Raw genomic sequence first — 24,509 nt, 5'->3', positions numbered from 1 at the left:
ATGTATCCTCTCAAGCATTTATCTTTTGTGTTACAAACAATCCAGTTATACTCTTTTAGTTCTTTAAAAATGTACAATTAAGTTATTGATTATGGTCACCTGTTGTGCTGTCAACTATTAGGCGTTATTCATTCTATTTTTTTGTACCCATTAACCATCCCTACCTCTCTCTTACTTCTTTCCCGCACTGACCTTCCCAGCCTCTAGTAGCCATCCTTTTGCTGTATCTCCATGGGTTCAATTGTTTTGATTTTTAGATCCCAGATATCATTGAGAACATGGGATATTTGTCTTTTCCGTGCCTGACTTTTTGCTTAACATAATGACCTTCAGTTCCATCCATGTTATTGCAAATGACTGGATCTCATTCTTTTTTATGGCTGAATAGTACTCCATTGTGTTTATCACATTTTTTTTTTTTATACTTTAAGTCCTAGGGTACATGTGCACAACATGCAGGTTTGTTACATATGTGTACATGTGCCATGTTGGTGTGCTGCACCCATTAACTCGTCATGTACATTAGGTATATCTCCTAATGCTATCCCTCCCGCCTCCCCCCACCCCACAACAGGCCCCGGTGTGTGATGTTCCCTTTCTGTGTCCAAGTGTTCTCATTGTTCAGTTCCCACCTATGAGTGAGAACATGCGGTGTTTGGTTTTTTGTCCTTGCGATAGTTTGCTGAGAATGATGGTTTCCAGCTTCATCCATGTCCCTACAAAGGACATAAACTCATCATTTTTGATGGCTGCATAGTATTCCATGGTGTATATGTGCCACATTTTCTTAATCCAGTCTATCATTGATGGACATTTGGGTTGGTTCCAAGTCTTTGCTATTGTGAATAGTGCCGCAGTAAACATATGTGTGCATGTGTCTTTATAGCAGCATGATTTATAATCCTTTGGGTATATACCCAATAATGGGATGGCTGGGTCAAATGGTATTTCTAGTTCTAGATCCTTGAGGAATCGCCACACTGTCTTCCACAATGGTTGAACTAGTTTACAGTCCCACCAACAGTGTAAAAGTGTTCCTATTTCTCCACATCCTCTCCAGCACCTGTTTCCTGACTTTTTAATGATCGCCATTCTAACTGGTGTGAGATGGTATCTCATTGTGGTTTTGATGCATTCATCTATTGATGAACACTTTTTTTTGCCATCTGTATGTATGCTTTTGAGAAACGTCTCTTCAGATCTTTTGCCTATTTTTAAATCAGATTATTAGACTTTTTTTCAATAGAGTTGTTTGAGCTCCTTATATATTCTAGTTATTAGTGCCTTCTAAGATGGGTAGTTTGCAAATATTTTCTCCCATTCTGTAGGTCGTCTTTTTGTTGATTGTTTCCTTTGCTGTGCAAAAGCTTGTTAACTTAATGTGATCCTATTTGTCTATTTTTGCTTTGGTTGCCTGTGCTTGTGGGATATTATTCAGGAAGTCTTTGCCCTCAGTCCAGTGTCCTGCAGAATTTCCCCAATATTTTATTGTAATAGTTTCATAGTTTGAGGTCTTAGATGTAAGTCTTTATTTTGGTTTTTGTATGTGACAAGAGATAGGGGTCTAGTTCCATTCTTCTGCATATGGATATCCAGTTTCCCAGCACCATTTATTGAAGAGACTGTCTTTTCCCAGTGTACATTCTTGGCATCTCTGTCAAAAATGAGTTCACTGTAGGTATGTGACTTGTTTCTGGGTCCTGTGTTCTGTTCTGTATGTCTTATTTTTATGCCAGTACATGCTGTTTTAGTTACTGTAGCTCTGTAGTATAATTTGAAGTCAGGTAATGTGATTCCTCCAGTTTTGTTCTTTCTGCTTAGGATAGCTTTGGCTATTCTGAGTCTTTTGTGGTTCCATATAAATTTTAGGAACTTTTTTTCTATTTCTGTGAAGAATGTCATTGGTATTTTGATAAGGATTTCATTGAATCTGTAGATTGCTTTTGGTAGTATGGACATTTTAACAACACTGATTCTTTGAATCCATGAATGTGGAATATCATTCCTTTTTTTTTTTTTTTTGGTGTCCTCTTTAATTTCTTTTGTCAACATTTTATAGTTGTCATAGAGATCTTTCACTTTGGTTAATTTCTAGGTATTTGATTTTATTTGTGGCTATTTTAAATGGGATTAGTCTTTCGATTTCCTTTTCAGAATGTTGATTTGGTGGCATATAGAAATGCTACTGATTTTTGTATGTTGATTTTGTATCCTGCAACTTTACTGAATTTGTCAGTTCTAATAGTTTTTTGTGGAGTCTAGGTTTTTCCAAATACAAGATCATATCATCAGTAAATGGATAATTTGACTTCTTCCTTTCTAATTTGGATTGCCTTTATATCTTTCTCTTGTCTAATTGTTCTGATGTTTTCATGGTTTAAATTCTAACTTACTATTTTCCATTTTAACATGATTTTATAAAGTAATTATACATACGTAATTTTTTTCAGGAACGAGTGATTTATGAAGCTTTCTCATTTTGAGAATTTAAGTATATTAGTTTGTGTAAGGAGGATCAGACTAAGCAGAATGACATTGTTTTGGAGGGATCCCTGTGGTAAAGGAGCACTCCTCAGCTTTGTAGTTCTAGAAATTCAAACTTTTGTCAAGATACCCAGAATTGTCTTCTCTTAGGATACCCTATACCACAAACCAAATTCATGAAACTATTAGGTAAACTATGCTGTTAGAAATAAAACTTGTCAAAGGGACAGTGCTGATTAGTGCATTCTTATGGAAAACATTTCACAGGATATTTTTCATCAGTTTTGTGAGCACAGACCATTTTTTTTTTAAGTGCCACAAAACTAAGATATCCTGATATCTTTATTGTAGGGATTACTTAATGGATGGATCAGAATTCTCCTTTTCATTGATACATGGAAACCTCCTTACCTAGTATCTTGGGAGAGACATTGACAAATTTTTTCTCTCTGCCATCCGACTTTTTTTATTAGGCGCCATGCAGATTATATATTCTTCATTGGTTAGCACTCCTAATTCAAACAGTTAAGTAAACATGATTTGTTAGTTATAATAACATTCCAAGCATGCTCCTTTGGACTTGTATCTGTTTTGGTTACAAAATCTCCTGAGCTACCGTTAACTTTTTCCTAAATTCATGTAAGTTATCATTTATACTAACCACAGTGTATTTTAACCTTTTGTTTACTCATCTTTGTAACCTTACTGGTAAGTAGGTCGATCCTTGCCCCTAAGTGAATAGGTGGGTGAATTATTTCCGAATTAGGGTTTCCTTGTATGGCCTTGTCTACCCCAAAGATCCCAAGAATATAAGAACTTTAGTCTGCAGAGAACAGAGGCTGAGCAGAGAATAGAAATCAATAGCAGTATATCCAGATTCATTTTATCATGGTAGTTTTATTGTATTTATAATTTAGGATATAACTAGGATTGTACCAGCAGATTAGAAAAGGAATGATGTTTATTAAGGAAAATTTTCTAAATATTTTCCTTTGGGCTGTACTTTAAACAAAAGTATCTATTTTGGGAAACAAGGAAAGATAGAAGAAGGTTTTGAAGTGTGCGTTGGTGAGGGGACAAGATAATTTGTGTGAAAATAATATGGGCGGACATGGTGGCTCACGCCTGTAATCCCAGCACTTTGGGAGGCCGAGGCGGGTGGATCATGGGGTCAGGAGATCGAGAACCATCCTGGCTAACACGGTGAAACTCTGTCTACTAAAAAATACAAAAAATTAGCCAGGTATGGTGGCACATGCCTATAGTCCCAGCTACTCTGGAGGCTGAGGCAGGAGAATTGCTTGAACCTGGGAGGCGGAGGTTGAAGTGAGCCGAGATCGCACCACTGCACTCCAGCCTGGGCAACAGAGTGAGACTTTGTCTCCAAAAAAAAAAAAAAAAATTCATTGCCTGGTACATAGGATATGCTTAATTAGCTGTTAAATTCTTTTCATAATAAAAGAAACGTTGACACTGTTAGTTATTCTTTGTCTCTTAAAATCTTTCTCAGGCTGGCTCCTTCCTGTTGTCATTTACATGTTTGCCTCATCTTTGAAAACAAACCAAAACAACATAAAAACTTTCTTCAACTCTAATCTCTAGCTACTCCCCTATCTCCACCATCATAACGAAACTTTTCAAGAGTCTTATTTCTTCACTTTCCATTTATTCTTCAATCTTATCCAATGTGGCTTCTGCTTCCATCTCTGTACAGAAAGAGTTCTGACAACATTCACCTCCTTGTTAGTAAAGCTGGCATAACCTTTTTCAATTTTCATCCTCATCACTCAACAGAATTTAACCAGTCTTTGAAACTATTCTTTGAAACACTGTCTTCCCTTAGCATCTGTAATGTTACATTCTTGATATTTCTTCTATTTGTGACTTTTGAATTTTATCCATGTTTTCTTCTCATCATTTAGAATTCCACAGGCTTTGTCTTAGGTCATCCTCCTTTCATTACTTTTTGAGTTTTAATTAGATTTAGGCTTTCATCTTCTTATAATGGAAATTATGGTGGAACTTAAATACCTTTAAAAAAGTAATGACTTTTTTTGTGAAAGTGATTTATATACATTATACACTCAAGCATCACAGAAAACATAAAGTAAAACTTACCTCAAATCCCACCACCAGGAATTAAGCAGTGTTAACATTTGGTGAGCATTCTTCTAGACATTTTTTCAAAAATAATAGTTACAATTACAGGATTTTAATATGTGCCAGAATGATTGTAAAGTGCTTTAAATCCTTAAAACTATGTGGTAGAGTTATTGTTACCTCCTTTCACAGATGAGACAGAAGGGAAATAATTTGCCCAAGGTCATCATACACATAGTAAGTGGTAGAGATGGTATTCAAACCAAGAGAGCTTGGAATTTGGTAAACTCAAGATAAAGTCAGACTGGATCTGCAGGGGGCATAAAGTGGTGCTTCCTCTCTGTTTAAATTGTTTAATTCACTTAAACTATAGTTGTTGCCCAAGAACGAAGTCAGGCAAGTAGTAGAACCACACTGTACCTCAGTTCTCAGCATTTGGCTCTGAGTTGTTTATTTAGTAATATGTTTTAACACAAACTCTTACCAGTTTTTAGAAATTTGTTTAACATTGTCTTTTACTAATTTAGTATATGAAAATGATGATCAGCTCCTGTGGGACCCTGAGTACTTACCAGAAGATAAAGTGATTATATTTCTTAAAGATGCGTCTAGAAGAACAGGTGATGAGAAGGGTGTAGAAGCAATTCCTGAAGGATCTCACATAAAAGACAATGAACAGGTCTGTGAATAAGAAACACCTCTTAGAACCTTGCCATACACATTTATGTAAATGCTGTCACTTGCATTGTTGTCTGTCCACCAAACTTTTTATAACATTATTGACAAGGAATCTGAGGTTATAATCCCTGTAAGATACCCATTGTTACCACAGTGACTTCATTGGTGTGAAGCTCAAAAACGAAACAAAAACCTGATGTTTTATTTTGCCTATATATACTTTTCATTAGGCTTTTTAAAATTCCTTTGGCTATCCCTAAGAATCTGTGTATATCAAGTTGGAATTCTCACCCCGGATGTTATGTACATGGTAAGACCAGTGCCTACCATGAACCTATCTTTTTTACCTTTTTAATCATTGTTTTTCTTTTCTAATTTGTTTAAAATTATAGGAATCTCAAGAAGCCACAGAGAAGGAATTTTCATTGATATAAAATGAATTCTTTTTAGTTCCTAGGATACTATGGCCACCAAGTTTTCACATATCCTACTTTGTACATACTTAAAGGTAGTTAATTTATCAGGATCGAATTCATATTTGTTTTTCTTTGAAGTTCTCTATATATAATAACATTCACTAAAGTTATTTGCCCTCAAAAAGGATGAAAACACTGGATTTTTGAAAAACCTTTACTCTTAAGAAATTGTAGCATTGAACTGTTTATAGTCCTTGTCACATATTCAAGCCTTTTATTTTTCTAGGCTTTATATGAATTGGTTAAATGCAATTTTGATACAGAAGAAGCATTGAGAAGATTAAGATTTAATGTAAAAGCAGCTAGAGGTAAGTATAGTTTTTATTCATTTTCATGATTTGGCAGAAATTTTAAAATTAAGCTTTTCAGTTTACCTAGGTATAGCCTAAACTTAATAATACTGATTTTTCTGAGTTTGATAAATATTTACAAAATACCAAGTATTACACAAGTCGTTATGGGGAGTGGGATTAAGATTGTCCCTTCCTTCTTTGTGGGAAAATACAATGATGTAAGTAAAAATGTAAAAATTTATACTGCCTTATGCATTCAAGGCATATTTATAAATATTTTCTTATTTGATCTTGATAATTGCCCTATGAACTAGGTAGTATGACAGATAATACCTTTACTTAAAGGTAAAAATTGATGAGCCTGAGATCTCTGAACTAAAGTAACTTGGCGAAAGCAAACATAATTCATCAGTAATGAAGCCATGACTAAAATTTAGATTTTTCTTTTTTATACTATATCTGGCTCCTACCCCCCTTCACTAAGAGTTCTACATATATATATATATTTAAGTAACAAATGAGAGATATTTATTTAACAAAAACTTGAGTGCCTTCTGAGTTCTGAGGATGTAACTATAAACAAAGTCCCTTCCCCTCATGGTGCTTAGAGCTTAGGTAGGGAAACTGGAAAATAGCTGATGAATTCTTCAAGGAAAATTAGAGGGTGCTATTGAAACCTGCAGTAATGGGACTTAACCTATTTGCGGAGAGGGTAGTGCTTTTAGAAAAGGAAAGCATTCAGAATGAAGTAATATTTTTGTTGGGATGCAAAAGAATTATCTCAGTGAAAGGGGATGAGGTAGAGGCAGGAAATAATTCTAAGCAAAGGAGAGACACCATGCACAAAGTCTGAAGTAAGAAAGAACATGGCAAATTTAAGGAATTGAAAGGTGGCTAAGATAGTTTGATCAGTAAGAATTAAGAAGAAAGTGGCACAAGTTGAAGCTGGAGAGGTAGGGACCAAATCATTCAAAATCTTATTAAATAAGGAATTGTCACTTTATCTTTTGCAACAATTAGTAATAGAGCTCAGGAGTAAAATGCTTCCCTCATTTTTACCAGAAGGTTAAGTTTTCATTTGTAGTTTTGTTATATGCAATATCTGGGGGAATATTGCTTAACAGTTTGTTCCTCCCATCTTGTCAGAGGAATTATCTGTTTGGACAGAGGAAGAGTGTAGAAATTTTGAACAAGGGTTGAAGGCCTATGGAAAGGATTTTCATTTGATTCAGGCTAATAAAGTAAGTAATGATAATCTCTTTTTTGCAAAAAGAAATTTAGTTGAGCAACTCAAATGGTCATGTATCTTAATTTGCTATATTGTCTAGTGTTAAAGGTTTCATAATTAATGACAATATTTTCGTATTTAGTGAGTAATTATAGTAAAGCTGCCTATACTTCCTAACCTATAATAACCTGTTAGTGACTGTTTTCAGTGCATCATACTCCAAGTGTTTAAGAATTGTACTCATTTACAAGCATGTTAATCAGCTTCTAGTTGGGGTGTGTATGTGCAATGGAATTCTTTATAGCTGTTTTCCACAGTCTGTGACTATTTTATGGAGGGCCTTTGAAATAATTTGGAAACTTTAAAGCACTTTCAACATGACATTATTTGCAATTAAAATATTTATTACATTTGCTTAAATCCTGAGTGGTCTAAAATCAAATATTTAATATTTAACTTACTTTTAGTCAACATTTAATTTTCTAGAAGCTTCTATGTCGATAAATCAGCTTTATATTCTTATAATTTAAGGATTTTATTGAACATAATCATTTATCATTTCATGTTGATAATATCAGTCATGTAATTTATACTCCAAATAACTTTATAATTACTTACAGATTTGTTTTGGGGCTTAATTCTTATAACTGAAATTAGGTATGATTTTTAATAGTAACTATTTAATTATATAGAATAGAAAAATGTGTTGTTTCCATGAGCAACACATTAGGACAACAGATTAGGACAGGCAGAATTAAAGTCTTGGAGATTAAATGTAGGAAATTCCTAGGCTTACGATTATCACATTATTTTTAGTTAGTAGAAGCGACAAGGTATTGGTTTATGTAATTCCTGAAAGATAGCTTCTAAGTTTTGTGTCGTAGCTTGTCCAAGACCTTGTTGAAAGTACCTGGGCTTATGTCTGAGGCTTTGAATAGTCTTCTACCACATCTCTCTTTTTATACATTTGGATGTGATTGGATTGTATCCAGTTGATTTTTTTGACACATATTTAATATTTTTTGTTATTAATAAAATATTTACAAATCCTGTGGGTTCATTTCTTAAATTTTGTCGTGCATTAACTAGTTTATTCTTTTTTTTTTTTTTTTGAGCAGGAACTGGGCAGTGAAGAGCCCCACTCCCAACTAGTTCATTCTTAATTATTTTGTTGAACGTTGGCAGTTTACTGCAGATAACACTAATAGAGAAATTTTTAGTTTTAGCATTTAGGATAACTTAGAAGACAATGTAATTAGTTTCAAAAATGTATACCCCTAATGTTGTGTTTATATCATCTGATAACCTCAAATATAGTTAACATTCAAGAAAAGGAGTGCATTATGTGACTGGCCGTGTATGTTTTTGATTAAAAAAGAAAAAAGTTCATTGTTTCATGGTTAAAAGGGACAACATTTTTGGATGAGGTTTTTTTTTTTTGTTGTTGTTGTTGTTGTTGTTTTAGCACTTCTGCTTGAATTAAAACACTCTTAACCAAACCATGCTGAATTACCTAAGGAAGGGACTCTTGGAATGATAGTTGATGTAACAAGCAGCAGCAACAACCCTGACCAATATGGTTTTTTTAAAGGAGTTAAGAAATTATAGGTGACTTGAAACTTAGAGCCAAGTAACATAAGTATTAAAAGTATAACCTTGATTTCTTATAAATGTTTGGGACAGTGGCATTTAAATGTTACAAGGTAGAAGTCAGCTGACCTCTACAGAACACTAAATTACTCTAGTGAACAAAAAGAGGACAGTAATTCTTTAAAAGGGAGAAGAGTACTCTAGTGAGAATATCAAGTTTGTTTTTATATCTGGAATTAAAATTCAGATCTTAATCATAAGTTCTATTTTGAGGGCTTTTGTTGAAGATTTTTCATAATCTTAACTTTGCATGCCCCAAAATGACGTTATCTTTTTGCTTTCAGTAAAGTACAGTTGACTTAGTTTGAATCTATCTAGAAATAAGATCCTAGAGGAGACAAAAAAGAGCTTGAGAGGATGATTTTTTTAAAGTCCTGATTGCTGTCAGTCTCAGAGCAATATGGATCAGAGCTGTAAAGTGCAAATGGGAAGAAAGCAAAATATATGTTGGGTAAGGGAAGGTATCATCGACATTTGTCCTTTAGGTGCAATCAGTGCTACAGAATATTTACTTCAAGAGCAGAAATTTATGGGATGAAGAAGTATATTGCATCCAAAACACATACAGACATTGGATTTCCTTTTAAATTGTCAGTATTGCTGGTGCAGTGGCTCATGCCTGTTATCTCAGTACTTTGGGAGGTTGAAGCAGGCAGATTGCTTGAGCCCGGGAGTTCAAGAACAGCCTAGACAACATGGCAAAACCCCATCTCTACAAAAAATAGAAAAAATACCTGAGTGTGGTGGCATGCACCTGTGGTCCCAGTTATTGAGGGGGCTGAGGCAGGAGGATTGCTTGAGCCTGGGAGGGCAAGGCTGCAGTTAGCAGTTTGGTGCCACTGTACTCCAGCCTGGGCAACAGAGCATGACTCTCTCAAAAAAAAAAAAAAAAGGAAAAAAGTTACCAGTATTTTATTTATATACCTCAGCCCTAAATCCTTAGTATTTTATGTATATACATCAACCCTACCGCCAGTTCTCCCGGCTAAGTAACAAAAAGGGATTCTGTTAGCATCATTTAATTCTGTAGGCATTTAACATTATGTGAGGAGAGCCATTCAGTTGCACAAATAGGTACAGCACAGTAAGCCGTAAGAGTAACTTAGTAAACAAAGCATTAGCATTATTATGATACTTTTAACTCACTGTGGCATCTTCCCAGACTTTCTAGAGAGTAAATTAACTGAGTCTGGATTGCTGTTGGGACTAGTAAGAGAATCTTTCAAAAGGGAATTTAAAGATACACTCCCTAGGTACTTGTACTCTGTGAGTAAAAGTATTAGCAAACTGTTTATAACATTTATTTTAACCTGAATGCCACTTCCAGGCTTTTTGTGTGTGTGTGTGTGTGAGACTGAGTCTCATTCTGTCACCCAGGTGGGAGTGCAGTGGTGTGATCTCAGCTCAATGCAGCCTCTGCCCCCACCCCCACCCCCTGCTGGAGTTCAAGTGATTCTTCTGCCTCAGCCTCCTGAGTAGCTGGGATTACAGGCGCCTGCCACCACGCCCGTCTAATTTTTGTATTTTTAGTAGAGATGGTGTTTCACCATCTTGGCCAGGCTGGTCTTGAACTCCTGACCTCGTGATCCACCCCCCACCCCCCTCCTCGGCCTCCCAAAGTGCTGGGATTACAGGCGTGAGCCACCGTGCCTGGCCAACTTCCAAGCATTTTTAATACATGAGTATATTTTTCTAGTAAATTAGGATGATGGTAGCATTTTAAAAAGCACAGTGCTGTATATCTGAAGACCTGTTGCCAATATATTGTTTATCTTAACAGACGTTTAGAAAGAATAGCTTTCAACATAGCTACTACAGTGTTGTATGTTATATATAGGATTATATTTCAGTTAAAGACTAGCCAAATTTATTTTCAAACTTCAGATGTTTATCATGAAGTAACTGTTAAAAAGGAGATTCTTAAAAACAAGCATTTGTTTCTTATAGGTCCGAACAAGGTCAGTTGGTGAATGTGTAGCATTCTATTACATGTGGAAAAAATCTGAACGTTATGATTTCTTTGCTCAGCAAACACGATTTGGAAAAAAGAAATATAATCTTCATCCTGGTGTAACGTGAGTTAATTTTTTCCTTAAGAGCTATATATACATTTTTGCTAAGCTTTTCTAGATTTTTCTTGAGTTATTTTGATAATCTTGCTTTTATATACTTGATCTTAACCAGAAGGCCGAGAGCGATATAATCTTGCTTTTATAATATACATTAAACTTTACCATCTATTATATCTTCATAAATAAGGCATTTAGACTTTTCAGTGTCATGAAATATTGTAAACCACCGTTCATATTATGAGACAAGCATATCATTAAAGCAAGATTTAGAATGCATATTTTTAATACACCGTTGAGAAGAAATGGATCAGAACAGCTGTGAAAGCATGTTTTTCTTAAATTCAGTTCCATTCAGTATAAACACATACAGTTTTAATCTTTTTTTTTTTCTTTTTTTTTTTTTTTTTTTTTTTTTTGAGATGTAGTCTCAATCTGTTGCCCAGGCTGGAATGCAGTGGTGCAATCTCAGCTCCCTGCAACCTCCGTCTCCCGGCTTCAGGCGATTCTCCTGCCTCAGCCTCCCGAGTAGCTGGGATTACAGGTGCCTGCCATGATGCCTAGCTAATTTTGGAATTTTTATTAGAGACGGAGTTTCACTGTGTCGACCAGGCTGGTCTTGAACTCCTGACCTCAAATGATCCACCTGCCTCGGCCTCCTAAAGTGCTGGGATTACAGGAGTGAGCCACTGTACCCGGCATACAGTTTTTTTATAGAGGAAAAAAACATGCGTATGGTGACTTTCCTTTTCCTAGCTTTCCTGAATCTTTCCTCTAACAAGTAATATTTAAGAATTAGTAATGCAACTATAGCATAGTCCCAGTGACACAGATATAGGTTGTTGTATCCATTCTTTATGTAAAATGTCTGATATGCCTAATTTATTCCCATGTTAAGAGAATTTATTGTCTTCACCTCATTCAGTCTAGCTTTGGATTGAAACCTTCTACCACCACTGGCAATTTGTTACTTAAATAGAGTATTGAACCCCTTGTCTTTCATGAATTGCTTTAAAATGGTGATTGTTATGGTGGAATTAACTTTACAGTACTATCCTTAATTATTCCCTAATGTTTACAGAATAAAAAAATAATGCAAAGCTGTGACTTTGTCAATGTACTCCAGTAAAGATGTTCTTAAAGCTGACCAAATAATTACCTTCGAAAGATGTGCTTGGGCTAGGTGCGGTGGCTCACTCCTGTAATCCCAGCACTTTGGGAGGCCGAGGCTGGTGGATCACAAGGTCAGGAGTTCAAGACCAGCCTGACAAACATGGTGAAACCCCATATCTACTAAAAATACAAAAATTAGCCGATGTGGTGGTGCACGCCTGTAATCTCGGCTACTCGGGAGACTGAGGCAGAAGAATTGCTTGAACCCAGGAGGCGGAGGTTGCAGTGAGCCGAGATCAAACCACTGCACTCCAGCCTGGGCAACAGAGCAAAACTCTGTCTCCAAAAAAAAAAGAAAGATATGCTTGTATGTTTATTTGATCTTGCTCTTCAGACTCCTAAACTGCACTGTTTCTTGGTCAAGTTCATTTATAGGTGTCTCTGCTGGTCACTTCCTTAGAAGGTCAAATGCTCTAAAGCCCACAGTAAAATAATCCAAAAGGGAATAAATGGGTATGATTCACCCTTGGAAATCATGGGACAATGGAGTGTGTACCTCATCCCCCATTATTCAAAGCTGGTGATTGCTAAAGTGGAATTTCATAAATAGCAGTATTCCAAATTTTATCTAATTGCTTAATGTTAAATTTATAGTTAATTTTTTTTCCATTGGTAGTATTCAATCATAATAATACAGAATTAGATATAGCATCCAGTCTGCTGATATATCTTAAAATAGTCATGGTTTTCAAGCTATTACATAGGGAAAAGCAATAGTAACATCTTTTTTCAACCATTTCAGAAATAATGTTCACACGTGAGCTTCAGTCAGTCTGTAATCATCAGCAGTAACAACATAAGAATGGCCATGCTGGTCAGACCCATGGTTCATCCAGTTTTCTCTTTCAGAAAGCATCACCAAAGTGTGGGCTGGCTTAGTTGGTCCTCTGTGATGTCAGGCTCAACAGGTTAGGTAGCGATGTGCCACCAAATGTTCTAATTTCTCTATTGATCTCCCCGTAGCTTCTGAAAACTTTTTGAAGATACTTTTATCTGTAACTTTGATGACTTTTAAGGTTAAATATTCTGTAGGTAGAGTGGCCACAGTTAAAAGTAAACAATATCTTAATAGTGGTCACCTGGTATAATAGTATGAAGTGAATGAAAGTGTTTTTTCCCTTAGGCAGGAATACGATGGTTTTGTAGGCTTCAGTTGTAGCCCCACTGGGTTTTTTAAAATAAATTTTATTTAACTGAAAGAATCATACTTTTTTACTGAGACTCTTCCCTTTTAGCTGTGTTATATCTTCCGTAAGAAGCAGTGACCAAACAGTACATTTCTTTCCAGATGGGGATAAATTTTTCTGATTTGCTTCCATTACCATCTCTTTCTGTTAATAGCTATACTTTAAGTGACTTCATAAAACATTAAGCTAATGTGTTTAGAGAGAAATTTGAGTGAATTTTCTCATCCTCCTTTTTAGGTCAAAATCCATAATTCAGAGCACATTATCCTGAAAGTCATTTGTTCACCAGAATGAAACACATTTTCCCCTTTTCTGCCTACAAACAGCCTTTGAAAGATTCTGCTACACATTGTCCCTATTTACTACCTGGAAGAATTGGGAGCCCTATTGGAGATTTCATTGTAAAATATTCAGCTTTCCAAATAATTTTTCCAAAAACTAAAAATTAACTCAGCATAACTTTGGTTACCTGAATGCTGCTTCAGCTTTCTAGATGGTTTGTCTGATTCTGCCCTTTCCTGAACATTCTGGATACTATTAATCTTTAGGAAATAATGATAATAATAATTACCATCCTTTCATAGAAGTATGACTATATCCAGAAATTAAAAATAATTTTGATATCAACTCTTGTTTCCTTTACCTTGGCTTTTTTTATTTTTATTTTTTTTTTAAGATGGAGTCTCAACCTGTTGTCCAGGCTGCTGGAGTATAGTGGCGCAATTTCGGCTCACTGCAACCTCCACCTCCCGGGTTGAAGTGATTCTACTGCCGCCGCCTCCCAAGTAGCTGGGATTACAGGCATGCGCCACCACACCCAGCTAATTTTGTATTTTTAGTAGAGACAGGGTTTCTCCATGTTGGTCAGGCTGGCCCAAACTCCCAACCTCAGGTGATCCTCCTGCTTCGGCCTCCCAAAGTGCTGGGATGACAGGCGTGAGCCACCACACCCGGCCTTGCTTTGGCTTTTAACTTCCTTCATATTATCCATTCCCACCGTAACATATTTATTTCCAACAATTCCTCATCATGTGTCTTCTGTTAGCCTTAGCACCTGAAGTCCCTTTGGGACTCATCACACTTATTTCTGTGTGCTTCAAATTTGTTATGTAATTTTTCTATAATTATGAGTAGCATAAAGCTGAAGAGGTCTTCAAGACCATTTAATTCTATATAGATTTATAGGTATTCAAGACCATCGAATTCCCTTCATTTATAGATGAGGAAAAAAAGGCATAGAATGTAAATTGAGTAGGTCATGGTCATGTACATTTCTGTGATATGTATTAGTTTTATACCTCAGACTATTAGAAGTTTCCTGAAGTCAGGTATCACATCCCTATATTTGTTAAATCCCTATAACCTAGGAGACAGTGATGACCATATAGGTTGAGATAACTACAATTAATAGCATATTACAGACTATTAACACAGACTTTCAGAAAATTCCTTAGAGCTTCCACTGTTTCCTTCTTATTTACCCTGCTCACAAAATTCTAAGAGATTTGTCTTAATATTTCTATCATATTTATGCTGAAGGAATTTTAAGATAAATAACACAATTAAGATTTTATTGAGCTTCTTTCTGTTCTATGCCTTGCACAACTTAGGTACCAGTGGTGCAGGTATAAACAAAATAGACTAAAAATTCCTGTCCTTGGGGAATTCTAGTGCAGTATCTAGTATCAGCAAACTTTTTCTGTAAGAGGTAGAGAATAAATATATTATGCTCTGTAGTAAGAAAGGACTTAATTGCACTACTTAGTCCTGCAGTTGTTGCAGGAAAGCAGTCAAAGACACTATCTAAACAAATGTGTGTGGCTGGGTTCCAATAATACTTTATTTACAAAAAACAGATGGCCAGCCCACAGGCTATAGTTGGCTGACTTGTATTCTAGTGGTTTAGTAGCACTTTTTGGATTATGAAACATTTTTATGTACATATATAATACAATAACATGTGTGTTAGATAGGAGAGGTATGATTTATCTACATTTTGTAGGTAATACACTAAACCTGAGAGAGACAAGTCTCTATCCCAGATCTGCTCACCAATGTCACTTAACCACAGTTATGTAGTTCAGGAATGATTGGGAGAGAAATGAGCTCACATACAATGAGAAAGTGACAGGATAAAACCAGCAGATAATCCCAGGAATTTAGTTAGCATCTTATAGCTCAGATCTGGCAGAAATATAATACCAAAAATATCCAGGAAGGTTTTAGGAGGTCATCAGTCCTTTTTGTTAGGCTCAAATTTGTCTTTTAGGTATTTCCTTTAGGAGCTTTAAAATTCAATCTGTGTTTGTACAGAAATTCTTTTGTACTCTTGCTAGACATCACCCCTATCACTTCAGTTAAGAGATCTTCCAGTTCTAGTTGGGCCACTCTGAGCACCTGCCTACAACTTTACAAGCTTTAAAATTTCCAGTGGGTCTCTAAAATTTGCTACTTTAAAACCTTTATGTATTTTTCCTATAAACATGTAACCAAAAGGAGCTTTTCATTTAAATATTCAGATCCTGGTGTGATAGATGAAGCACTGGAATGAATGTTAAGTGAATGTTAGGATATATTTGTTAAGAAAGCCTTCTAAATTTAACCTCAACTAATTTTTAATTTTCAGTTCTTTTTAATATAAAAATTGTTTTATTAATTTTAAGGGATTACATGGATCGTCTTCTAGATGAAAGTGAAAGTGCTGCATCTAGTCGAGCACCATCCCCTCCCCCAACTGCATCAAATAGTAGTAACAGCCAGTCTGAGAAAGAAGATGGCACTGTAAGCACTACTAATCAAAATGGTAAGCAACCAGAGAAACATTTCTCTTTCTTCATAATAAGGGACACTTTCTTTCAGTGACTTGGGAAATTCAGTTTGGGTTTCTATTAAACTTCCAGAGCAGAAAGTAAAAACTGATAACACATGAGACAAACATAACATCAGCATACATATATACTAACAGAATACAAAGTGATTGGACATCACTAAAAAGTAATTTTAATAAAGCATACTATCAATAGTGACTATTTCTTGTAAGAAATTTGTTCTTTTTCAGTAGCATCTCTTTTCCTATCTAGTTGGGTTGATACCTAGATACAAGTATTTATGTTAACTCTTAGGTCAAAACCCTGCAGTTTCACATGAGATACACAGATCATTGTGAAATACCTTGATGTAAGGAAACAAGTGCACTGTTTTGAATATTTAAGTTCTCTTTGATAGCATAATAACCTTGAAGAATGAGAAAAGACAAAGCCGGTATCAACCTGTACATTAATATTCTACAGAAATATTTGTTTTTCTCTCCAAGAAAAAGAGAAGAAAAAGGCATACCAATTGTTTGAGGTTCAGATACTGTTTCCGTTTAAAATACACAGTGGACCAGTGATCACTGTGCTGATCAGTAGTAAGAGCCAGAGAATTATTTTGATTTCTTCTTTGATTAAATGGTCTTGTTAAGTAAAAGAGTTCCAAGAAAGTAGTAAGCTCCACCCCCAGCTCCTCTGAGGAAACTGGTGATAGGAGAGTACCAGTGAAGAACTGACTTCTTCCTGACCGAAACTAGAAGGGAAACACTGTGAAAGCCTTGATCCTCTTCTGACCTTTGGTCTCACATTCGTACTGCTGGAGTGTATATGCTTAGTTCATTTCATGACTCCTCTCTGTTCCCTCACTACTTCTAAGAATAAACCAAACAAACAAAACTTAGGGCCCATAACCATGTCCTGGTCCAAGAAGGTTTGTTAACTTGATGTCTAATGTCTGTCACATGCATTCTGAAGTAGAATAAGATGCTGAGACTCTGACCTTGGGACTAACGGTATAGGCTCAGGGAGGCAGACGGTACTACTACTGCTTTTCCTGTTTGTTCTTAACATATTAACAGCAAATAAATCATTTTCTTTTCCTTTTTAAAAAACTATTTGATGAGAACATGCTGTTAGGCTAGGAAAGTGTTCATAAGTTACTTATAAATTACGTGTAGCTCAAAAGCCACTCACATTACGTACAGTCAAAACTGCCAGCTTTTTCAAAGAAAGGAAGGAACTTATCATCCCAATATTGTATTACTTTTTTATATAGGGCTTTAATTAGTACTTTGAAATCTTAGTTATTTTTGACCTAATCACAGTCTCAGCTAGCTTTTTGGACTTGTTCCTACAGAATTGTTCTCTTCAATATATTATGATGCATAATCCCCATGTGCATTCATGATTTGAGTGCATTTTTGAGTTGGTCAAAATAGAATATTTTCTTTGATCAAAATACAGTATTTGAGGCTCATCCTTTATGTTGAATATTTTTCAAGCAATTAAATTGTAATTATTCAGTGATGCATCCTATATTTTACTTCCTATCACCAAAATTTGCATTCCATTTTACAGTCAACTCTAAAATGAACTTTTGTTTTCTTTTATTAGAAAAATTGTGCTTTTACTTTTCTCACCTATTACAGAATTTGTATTTACTTTTTAATTTGTTTTTACTTAAGTAAATAATTTAGCACTTTCAAGTATACGCTTGGATAGTGCGGCATTAGTTTTTTAACATTATGACAGATTATTTAAGTCTACTTAGGTAAATAATGTGTGATCTTCTTTTTTTTCTTTTTGAGGCAGAGTCTCGCTTTGTCTCCCAGGCTGGAGTGCAGTGGCATAATCTCGGCTCACTGCAACCTCTGCCTCCTGGGTTCAAACGATTCTGCTGCTTCAGCCTCCCAAGTAGCTGGGAGACAGGGTGCACGCCACCACGCCTGGCTAGTTTTTGTATTTTTAGTAGAGACAAGTTTTCACCCTGTTGGCCAGGCCGGTCTTCAACTCCTGACCTCATGATCCACCCGCCTTGGCCTTCCAAAGTGCTGGGAATACAGGCGTGAGCCACTGCACCCAGCCTTGTGTGATCTTTTAAAGTACAGTTCCCATAGATTTACATTAAGAATAAAGAAGTCATGACATCTTGCCTTTATATGGCAGTTTACTCAAGCTTTTATAAGAAAGGGCATTCATTTTGCTTTTACATGGTTTTAGAATGTTGAAAACCTTTTGTTAAATCTGAGTAATTTACTGCATTTTCCATTAATTCAGCTTATTTAGACTGCTGGATCCAGTGCTTATTTGCTGTAGCATATACCTAATATGCTTTTAACATATGCCAAATTCTGTTCTTAGTTCTTTACATTTATTAACTTAGTTTTCACAACAACCCTGTAAGGAATATCTATTATGATCTTTATTGTATATATGTAATGAAATGGAGGTACAGAAAGAGTAAATAATTTGCCTAAGGAGACATAGCTAATAAGTAATAGAGCAAGAATTTAGACTATGTATTTGATACCTTGCTTCCTTGATAACAGTAACTACAATAAGCTGTTTTATAATAGTTTGCAAATTTAACTTTTTTCTAATTGTGGTTTCATTTATATTTTTTTCAACTTAGGAGTGTCATCTAATGGACCAGGTGAAATATTAAACAAAGAGGAAGTAAAAGTTGAAGGGTTACACATTAATGGACCAACAGGTGGAAATAAGAAACCACTTCATGCAGATATGGATACTAATGGTTATGAAACAGATAACCTTACCACTGACCCAAAACTTGCCCATATTACTGCAAGAAATGAAAATGATTTTGATGAAAAAAGTGAGAGACCTGCCAAAAGGCGAAGGGTAAACAGCAATGGAAAAGAAAGTCCAGGTTCTTCTGAATTTTTCCAAGAAGCAGTCTCACATGGGAAATTTGAAGAACTTGAAAACACAGATGACTAAATTTTTGACCTATTTTACTTTCTTTGGAGTAAATTCTGGTGTGACTAAAATTTTCAGGGTTGATGGGTTACCTTAAAAAGTTGATTTCCTTGGTGCAGTTTGAAAATTTGAATTGAGTCTTAACTTTAGGAAATGAGGTTTCATAATTCTGCCTTTTGCAGATTTTTTTACTTTAAAGCTGTCAGACTCTTTTAAGGGTATTTTAAAAATTAGTAAATTTGAATGAACTAAAGATATATCTCTACCTTCTCATTTGAGTATCTTTAGTTCATTCAAATTTACTAATTTTGGTAAATTTGAATGAACTAAAGATATATCTGTACCTTCTCATTTGATGTATTAATCATAAAATTTCACTACAAGGTAATTTTTGCTTAGTTTGATGGATGAATGGGAAAAAACTCAAGTCCAAATTTCTGCTTAATACCAATTTCTCTGAGTTTCTTGAAATGTCTTTAAAACAGACATTTTTCTCACCAAACAATTTGAGTATCTTTATTAAGGAAACCCTTATGAATCCTGAAAATTATGCTAGCATGATTTTTTTATATATAGAAGTTTAAAAATAAACCAGGTCAGGTTTGTATATGTAAAATTGTTGACATCAATGATGTCTTTCCATATTCTTATCTGGGCTTAAGAAATACATTCTGTATTTTTCCAGATTCTTTGTAGCCTTTGAAAGATTTTTACAGTACATATGTCTTGACTGAGCTGTCCTTTCTTAATACAAAAGCTTGTATAATTTTCTTAACTTGTACAGTTGGTAAACTTTTATGAGAGGAATTGTTATTCTGAGTCTGTCAGCTTTCATTTTATTTTGCTAAGGTTTTTCTAATGAATTTTTAAGTGTTTGTGTAGTAATTAAGTCATATTTCTTATCCAGGTGGTAAAAGCATTCATAAAGGATTATAAATTTTTTTTTTTTTTTTTTTTTTTTTTTTTTTTTTTTTTTTTTCTTCAGATTTCTACTTAAGGGCAAGTAATTTGAGAATTCTGAAATTAAGCGTGATGCTTAGATTGCAGTTTGTTTTGCATTTGCTATAATTTTCAAAATTATTTTTGAAGCAAGGCAAAAGTTTAATGTCAGCTTAAGTGCTTAAATATATCATGCTGACCAGAATCTTGTTATTTTTATATGCATCATAAAATTTCCCATTTCTGCATTAAATAAACAGAGGAGGGGGTCAAGTGATACTTAGATATTGGCACACAGGGAACAACTGTTGGCAGGCAGTATCAATTTTATGAAGAGAAAGTGAAGTTTGAAAACTTTTCAAACTTTTCTAGTTACAATCCAGTTTTTCAGATTTGATGATGCTTTTCCAAAGTGAAAATAAGATACACAATAATCATTGCTCTGTGTGATTACAGATAGGATTATCCATCTGCATAGCCTTGTAAGAGTGCCATTTTATTTTTAGTGCTAAATTCTTGGTAAATAATGTAGTTTTATATAGCTGATAGACCAACCTATATCCAAACTTTTGTAAAATATTAATTATTCTTGTTTTTCTCACACAGGCATACTTCAAATGCTTCTTCCAGTTCATTTTTCAGCCAGCAGTTCAAGAGCCAATGCCTTTTTAAAATAAAGCTTCTGTGGTCTTGTTTTTAATGGCTCAACTGTCTGATGCAATTGAGTGAAGGTTTGCACTGAGAAATTATCGTTTAGGCCTTACCCCCATGAAGTATTACTGTTAACATACGTTCAGACTGCTTCCCTTCACCAATGTGAACAACTTTTTTTCCCAAACAGTGTTAAAAGCCACTTTGCAACACTTGACTTCATCTTAATGTACATTCACTGTTGTTACATACATATCTAAGTAAATCAAAGTTTTGGGTGGAAGTGTTGAGAAGTATGAGTTTTTTGTTGTTTTTGTTTTGTTTTACTTAAAAATTTAATTTATCCAGAATGGCAGTAGCTTTAGCAAGCAGATGGTCACAATCTGTTTTCTAAATCATTTTTTATTAAATGAATCCAAAGTATCCTAGCTCTTTGTCAAAGGTGGTCTATAGAAATGTTTTTAAAGATTAGGGATGCTGTACTTTTTGAATTATTGCAGTGTTGGAGATGCCATTTTCACCTTTTTAAAAAGATGCATTTTATTTGCAGATTTGTGAAGTTCTCGCAAACTCTTACTACAGAAACGTTTTAAGTAAATTCTCAGGCATGTTTGAAAAAAATATGGCACATGTATACATTTTAGGAAATGTTACTTTTGTTAATCTTTAAAAAATACACCTAATGAAAGACATTCCACTATTATGTGTAATGCTCAGCTTTTTGTAAAGAAATATTTAATTGTATTTTGTGTTTATACAGGTATTTCACACAATAATTTGTTCTTAATGCAGCCACTATAACTTGATAAGTCATTGCACTATTTAAAAAGTTTTAGTAATATCATGAATTTAATTTGCTTAAGATTTAGTACATTTCTGAACTTTTGAACTTTTGACAAATTGCATTGGGAAAAGAAGTCTGTTAATAGTGATTTAGTCTCCCCGCCTCATTCCCACCCCCAACAAAGCACTATCATTTTCATTTGGAATGGGTATTTTCTGTTTCATGATGTATTTTTAAATAGAGTTCAGGATCTGCAATTCAGTTCAACACAAGTTTGTTGAGCTTTCAAATGTATTTGAAGTAATATTTAAATAGGCATTTAAAATTTCAAATTAGATGTTAAATTTATGCATAGTAATTTTGCACTGTAAAATAATTCCCTTCTCCCATTCCTTGTCTGCCATTCTGAATATGCTTATTAAAATATTTTTTTAAACATATTTGCCTACATAATACTGTGTGAATATTTTCATTAATTCACTAAGATTTTATTAGAGATTGTTTGAATGATGCATGTTATTGACAATGCAAATATATATATGTACACACAGTCTGTTTCTTCGATTCCTAGACATATTGCACTACTTTTTCAGTGGTTCTTGGTCCCCTTTACCGCGTCTTGGGTGATGGTTGTTTGTCTTCTTCCCCTTTGCCACAAGAGTTCCTTTCAGTCCCTAGACCTCCATTCACTCTGTTTCTCTTCTGCTGGATTATATACTTTAAAAATAATTTGTTCCCTTATTTTGTAGTGGAGTTCATATCACATTATGTTTTGCAAAATAAAACTTGTTTTGTCACAATATTTTCTTTGCTATCGATGGATAATTAGGAGTGGGCACTTGGAATAACTGAGGGCTGGTGAATATAGTAGGCAATATTTACATGTGTGCTGATGACCCTAGGGGTGTGTAACTACCAAATCAGAGATAGTAAGGTTTTCCCAACTATAATCCATATTCATGAAAAATGCCAGTGTGGAAAACCATGTAACATACAGAAGAACAGGAGTTCCCAAATTTTAACCTTTTATTCTAAAAATGACTTTCTTCTCTCAAAATGACTTTTTCTGTATCACATAATTCTACTGATAGAACTTTTTACCATAAAAATTAACTCTCTTCTTTAATATCAAGTTCATCCTTTGCAAAATCTTAAAGGGTTTTCCACCCATCCATCCACCCACTTACAGACTCATTTCATCTATCTGGCTATCTGATTAATCTCTTTTCCAATAGCACTTTTCCATAAACTCTTGTAATATACCCTTAGTATTGTGCTGATCTTTTGACAACTATACGGACGTGGAGTTTTTCCTTTTCTGAATATGATTATTTTTAATTTCAGTTTGTCTTTAGTTTGTATAAAGAATTATAGAATGTAGAATGTAATTAAAATGTCATTCTGCTTGCTCTTGGTAAGAAGTAATTTGAACACACTTTTAAAGGCTACTTATTCTGTGAAGAATATCGAAGAATTGCCATGTAAACTGGAGATGGATTCTAATTGTCCAAATTGATGGTGACAGTTTCACATTTAAATGTCAGTGATGACAAGCTTTCATTATGTATCCATATACTCTAATATCCAGCAAGTACTTCGGCCTATACTTGGACCAGGTACTATGCTTGCTTGGCTTGTGGCTTCAGAGATGTGGCATGCCCTATTCTTCAAGAAGGCAGCAGATAAGTGTTAATGGTAGAAGTATATTCTGAGTACAGAGACAGCAAAGAGAGGAATAGGCATGATCTCAAGAAAATGAGTTTACCTTCCTCTTTGCCACATAAGTCTAGCTAAAGATTTTTCTTTTGTCAAACTTCGTATTTGCTGGAAATTAACCAACATGAAATGCATGATTTTCCCTAAGAAATTTTGTCTTTTAAAAAAATATTTCCTGCAGAGCCGGTTCTACCATAACAGTTGTGGATTATTGAGGACTCATCCCTTTTTTCTTGTCATTCACTGTCCCATGAGCACTACTATTAGGTGGAGAATCTCCTGATTTTCTGAAGTTTGTAAGAGAGGAGGCCTAATACAAATTTGGCCTGGTTATAGAACATTCACTTTTTGGTATTCTCATCGTTGTTAACATGAATGGTTGACTGAATGTAGAGTTGGCTGTTTTTCTGCACACTGACTGGAATTTGTAGAGTTCAGGTAGTTCTAAAATAAATGGTTTCACTCAGCAAAATTAGATGATCTCTGAAATTGACTTTGGATTAATATGAGGAATATTTAAAACTTCTAAAAAAATTATTTGAGACGGTCTCATTCTGCTGCCTAGGCTGGAGTGCAATGGCAAGATCATGGCTCACTGTAGCCTTGACATCCTTAGGCGCACGTAATCCTCCCACCTCAGCCTCCTGAGTGGCTGGGTTTACAGTTGTGCACCACCATGGTCAGCTAATTTTTTATTATTTGTAGAGGCGAGGTCTCACTATGTTGCCCAGGCCACTCTGGAAATCCTGGGCTCAAGTGATCCTCCTGCCTCGGCCTCCCAGTGTTTGTTGCGATTACAGGCGTGAGCCACCATGTCTGAGCTTAAACAAACATTTTTAAAAAGAAGATATATGGGCCTTGAATTGGGGGTGGTTTCTTCCAGAAACAAGATCAGGTAGAGAACTGCATCAGGATTGATCTGAGCCACTTTAAATTCTTGACCAGAAAATCTAGATTTAGGTTAAGAAGAGCTTGTTCCCAAGAGGGGCTTTTCAAATCCCTTAGTCTACTCTTGTCACCAGCTGTGCTTTAGCTGAGTGAACATGAGAAACTAGTTCTGCTTAGGAGCCAATAGTGGTGCCCGTCCTTCTAAGTATATTCTTATTATTTCTGAAAGGTACTCCCTTAATCCCCTCTAAGCATGTATTTGTACATGACAGAAATTTACTTGGGTGGCTGGTGGTTTTGAACTTTCAAACATCCTGAATTATAACCTTTGTGAACTGCTTTGCTGTGTGGCCTCCTTTGTTGTCTTACGCATTTGCCTCTAGTGGTTAGTAGACAAATGTTTGCCTTTAAAAAACACACTATGAATATACGTGAACTACATC

General features: G+C 35.0%; 1 protein-coding gene across 21 annotated transcripts in view; it reads left to right on the top strand.

Annotated features, from left to right (window-relative positions):
* MIER1 (MIER1 transcriptional regulator) overlaps positions 1 to 21,902 on the top strand; it is a 61,939-nt gene extending 40,037 nt beyond the window's left edge. For 11 of the 21 annotated variants that reach the window (XM_055233452.2, XM_063613313.1, XM_055233450.1 and 8 more), the window contains 6 exons: positions 5,112 to 5,263; positions 5,965 to 6,046; positions 7,178 to 7,272; positions 10,857 to 10,984; positions 16,002 to 16,141; positions 18,781 to 21,902. In XM_055233452.2, the coding sequence (XP_055089427.1) occupies positions 5,112 to 5,263; positions 5,965 to 6,046; positions 7,178 to 7,272; positions 10,857 to 10,984; positions 16,002 to 16,141; positions 18,781 to 19,109 (926 nt within the window). In that variant the 3' untranslated portion in view covers positions 19,110 to 21,902. The remainder of the gene's footprint in view (positions 1 to 5,111; positions 5,264 to 5,964; positions 6,047 to 7,177; positions 7,273 to 10,856; positions 10,985 to 16,001; positions 16,142 to 18,780) is intronic. The other 10 variants (XM_055233461.2, XM_055233460.2, XM_055233454.2 and 7 more) reach the window with 2 other exon arrangements.
* The last annotated feature ends 2,607 nt before the right edge of the window (positions 21,903 to 24,509 follow it).

The sequence above is a fragment of the Symphalangus syndactylus genome, chromosome 19, assembly GCF_028878055.3.
Source record: "Symphalangus syndactylus isolate Jambi chromosome 19, NHGRI_mSymSyn1-v2.1_pri, whole genome shotgun sequence".
Classification (NCBI taxonomy): Eukaryota; Metazoa; Chordata; class Mammalia; order Primates; family Hylobatidae; genus Symphalangus; species Symphalangus syndactylus.
Note: the sequence above shows the minus strand (reverse complement) of the source record. Positions and strands in the feature narration are given on the sequence as shown.